Genomic DNA, 4,048 nt, shown 5'->3' on the forward strand with positions numbered 1-4,048 from the left:
AGTGGGTCCTGGCTGGTGGTGTTCCCAGACTGCCTCACCGTCTCCTGTGGTTTCCGTCCACACCTTCGTATCACATGGTCTTCAGCAGACTGAAGAGATCCTCGGTGTTTTATACTTGCTTTTTTTATAGTTAAAAAATACTGCCTCCTCCTTTATGTCACTTACTAGGTTTTTGGTGCGTAATTTTGTTCATTTTTGAGATTTCTCCACCCTTCACCCTCAAATACATCTTTGCTAAAATAAAATCTGAGATTTTTAACCTAGCAGTTCCTTAGTGCAAAGGTAGAACATTTCCTGCCGTCTTTCCCTTCACCTACTGGTCATTTCACTCAGAGACTCCCTGAAAACTCCCACAGGTTCTCACAACTTGGCATCCTCTGAGCTGAAGGGAGCGTTGCGTCTTATTCCACCCTTCTGGGCATCCATTCACATCCACCTGCATGCTGCATGCTCTTTCTTCTGTGTTCTCTGTTTTGGTGAATGACAGCACCGTTGATCTTGCCCCCATGAGAACCTGGGTGTCATCTTGACTCCCCAGCTATACCTCTCGTTTGGAGGTGGACAGACCTGGGGGTGAACCCTGCATGTGGCTTTGTGATTTGGGTGAGTTATTCATGTTTGCTGTCCTTCATTCTCTCATTTGTGGCATGAAGAGAGTAAGCCCTGTCATAGTGTGGTTGTGACGATGACAGGATTTAATGCGTGGAAAGAGCTAAATGTTGGCGGCCGCTTGGCTCCTTGGTCCTGGGCCTGAGTGCCTGAGCCTCACGGGCCCCTGATGCCGGCTTGCAGGGACTCGCCAGGGACGTGTGCCTGAGCACACATTCGGCTCACTGTATTGCATTCAGCTGCTTGCATCTCCCTCCAGATGACAGCAGTCTTCCTCTCATGTTGTCCCCTCCAGCCAGTTCGTCACTTGTGTGGTGATGGTGCCTCTCCCCGGGACGTCCTTCGCAGTTTTCCTGCTGTTGTCTTTACCTCCAAATCCAAGTTTCTTGGTGCAGCGTGGAGGCCTCATTCCGATGTCAGCTTCCCTCCTGACTCCTGGCCTTTGTCAGGTTGCTGTGTTCTCCTGTCTGTCCCTCTGCACGGTCCATCTTTCTAGGGGACTTGAGTCTCCTCCGGGAGCCCTTTTGTGAGCTGTGAAGTGCCATTTGACACATTGCATCTGCCCACTTGTCTGTTGCCTGTGGTGAGACACGCTCCATCAGGGCTGGGTCTGTTTCTTATCCTTGTGGCCCTGGCTGGGGAGTTAGTTGAGTTTCTGAAAAAGCCTATGTCAACCAATTTTCTGAAGTTAGACAGTAATTTAAATACCTGGGATGAGCTTACTTTTAAAAGAAACTTTCAGAGAATGTGTTATGTAATGGAGAGTTTACATAATATAAGCAATCATCCCATCATTTGTTTTGTAAATAAAGGTACTTACATATTGTAGCCTGTGCATGCAAAAGGTAAGGCTGTATGAATAGAGTATACTGAGGTTTGGCTGCTGTTATGTTTGTGAATCAGACTGGTGTGATACACACTTGGAAATTAATGAAATCTGTGTGATGACCCTTGCATAGAAACCTGTGGGTTAGTTATCTTGACAACTAAGTGCTTCAGACCCACATTTTTTTTTTTTTTGGAGACAGAGTCTTGCTCTGTCTCCCAGGCTGGAGTGCAGTGGTGTGATCTCAGGTCACTGCAACCTCTGCTTCCCAGGTTCAAGCGATTCTTGTGTCTCAGCCTCCGAAGTAGCTGGGAGTACAGATGCATGATACTACACCTGGCTCATTTTGTATTTTTAGTAGAGATGGGGTTTCGCCATGTCGGCCAGGCTGGTCTCGAGCTCCTGACCTCAAGTGGTCCTCCTGCTTTGGCCTCCCAAAGTCCTTGGATTACAGGCGTGAGCCCCTGTTCCCGGCCCAGACCTACATCTTGACTTTAGGTACACATGATGCTGAGACTAACTTCTGCTTGGGGCTTAAATGGGATGTTGATAAAGGAAAAAATAATTCACATATTTTTATGATGGCTTTGTCTCATAATTATGGTTTTGGGGACATTGTAAGAATTATTTCAGGGGAGATGATACTGTTATTCAGCAATAGGGTAACTTAAAAAACTTTTCTTATTGGGGACTTTAGAGCTAGTTAATAGGGGAGCGAAAGACCCAAGGGTGTTGGTTGCATGAGGACATTTGCTTCCGCCTCCGGATGGGTGGCACTGTTGAAAATACTTATGAACTGTTAGATTTGATGTCACTATGTGAATTTTGAAATGCATTTCTAGTTTTGAAATACAGTTCAGGAAAGAGGAAAATAAGACTGGAGAGTTCCTGGCTGGGCGCGGTGGCTCACGCCTGTAATCCCAGCACTTTGGGAGGCCGAGGATCACCTGAGGTCAGAAGATCGAGACCATCCTGGCTAACATGGTGAAACCCCGTCTCTACTAACATTACAAAAAAAAAAAAAAAATAAAAAAAAAAAAAAAATCGTTCCTTTAATGTTAACTTTTTTCCAAACAGGGAGTTTTGAAAAATAAATGGTCAATACTCTACCTCTTGCTGAGCCTCAGTGAGGACCCACGCAGGCCGCCAAGCAAGGTAAGCGGCTTTGCCTTCGCGTTTTCGGGTCTGTCGGGACACCCCGGCAGACTTTGATAGGAAACGGCTTCTGCAGCTAAGAAAATCATGCTAGGAAAGCAACAAGCTTGTCTGGTCGTGGAAGGTCAAGAGATTTCTTTGACTTTTTCTTTTTAAGTGCGTTTTTAGTCAGTGTGCAGTTTCTTGAAGATGTTTTTCAGAATTTTGTTATTCAGACAACAATGGGTGATTAAATAGAGAATAAACGGTCAGTTTTCAAGATGTTTACTTTGTGAAGTTACTGATATTGGCACCGATTGGCAATTCTTTAGGAGTTTTTCATGCTCTCAGTTGTGAGCGTTCTTTACTTTTGTGCCAGTGAAACCCTGTCATCACCGGGCTGAGTGTCTGCCCTGCAGTATGTCAGAGTGATTCTGGTGCTCTGTGCCCTGGAGTCTGCTGTAATAAAGTACCCACCAGAGACGTGGGAGTGCAAAGAGGGTGAAGCGTGTGGGTGAAAGAGTTCTGTCTATTGCTAAAGGCTTCGTCTGAGCAATCATTATATATTAATATACATGTAAAGCATATAAATATGAATATATAGAAGTAATCATTATTTAATAATGCCTAACTTTAAAAAATATCTAAGTTTCAGTTTGCTTGAATCAGCATGAGTGTTTAGTTATCAGACAATGTAGTAGTTGTTGGAGTTCAGAAAATTTTCTAAAACTTGATCAGTTTAGGCATATTTCAAAAGCATAACATCTAATTTATTGTTAATGAAGTATAGAATCCAAATCCATTTACAGAAATAGAAGGAAAATCTGAATATAAATGACCTTTTTAGGTTTGGGAAGACTGTTCTGTAATTTTCTGTCTCTGCTCTTAGTGTGTTTCTCTTTTCAGGTTTCTAGCTATGCTACGTTATTTGCTCAGGCCTTACCCAGAGATGCCCACTCAACCCCTTACTACTATGCCAGGCCTCAGACCCTTCCCCTGAGCTACCAGGATCGGAGTGCCCAGTCAGCCCAGAGCTCCGGCAGCGTGGGCAGCAGTGGCATCAGCAGCATCGGCCTGTGTGCCCTCAGTGGCCCCGCGCCTGCGCCACAGTCTCTCCTTCCGGGGTAAGGCCACGCCGACGTGCACAGATTCTCTGTGTGTTAGAAACAGAGACTCCTGCAGGTTGTTAACCAGACATCGGTGTTCACCCGCAGTGTCAGTGTCAGTGGGCTTCATACGTGCCAGACAGCATTCTGGGCACTCTGTCCGACGCTGTCCGTCTCTGAGTGTTACTCCTCTTCACAGCTGTGTCACCCGTCTTCAGAGCCGTGTCACCCCTCTTCAGAGCCATGTCACCCCTCTTCAGAGCCGTGTCACCCCTCTTCAGAGCTGTGTCACCCCTCTTCAGAGCCGTGTCACCCCTCTTCACAGTGGTGTTACCCCTCTTCACAGCTGTGTTACTTACTCCTCTTCACAGCT

The 4,048-nt window shown here is 45.9% G+C and overlaps 1 protein-coding gene across 1 annotated transcript in view; it reads left to right on the forward strand.

The window, feature by feature from the left end:
• TUBGCP3 (tubulin, gamma complex associated protein 3) overlaps positions 1 to 4,048 on the forward strand; it is a 101,789-nt gene that overhangs the window by 25,309 nt on the left and 72,432 nt on the right. The window contains exons 5-7 of the mRNA XM_011979451.1: positions 905 to 1,024; positions 2,503 to 2,590; positions 3,476 to 3,693. Of these exons, the coding sequence (XP_011834841.1) occupies positions 905 to 1,024; positions 2,503 to 2,590; positions 3,476 to 3,693 (426 nt within the window). The remainder of the gene's footprint in view (positions 1 to 904; positions 1,025 to 2,502; positions 2,591 to 3,475; positions 3,694 to 4,048) is intronic.

This window comes from Mandrillus leucophaeus, unplaced genomic scaffold (assembly GCF_000951045.1).
Source record: "Mandrillus leucophaeus isolate KB7577 unplaced genomic scaffold, Mleu.le_1.0 Scaffold201, whole genome shotgun sequence".
NCBI classification, from domain to species: Eukaryota; Metazoa; Chordata; class Mammalia; order Primates; family Cercopithecidae; genus Mandrillus; species Mandrillus leucophaeus.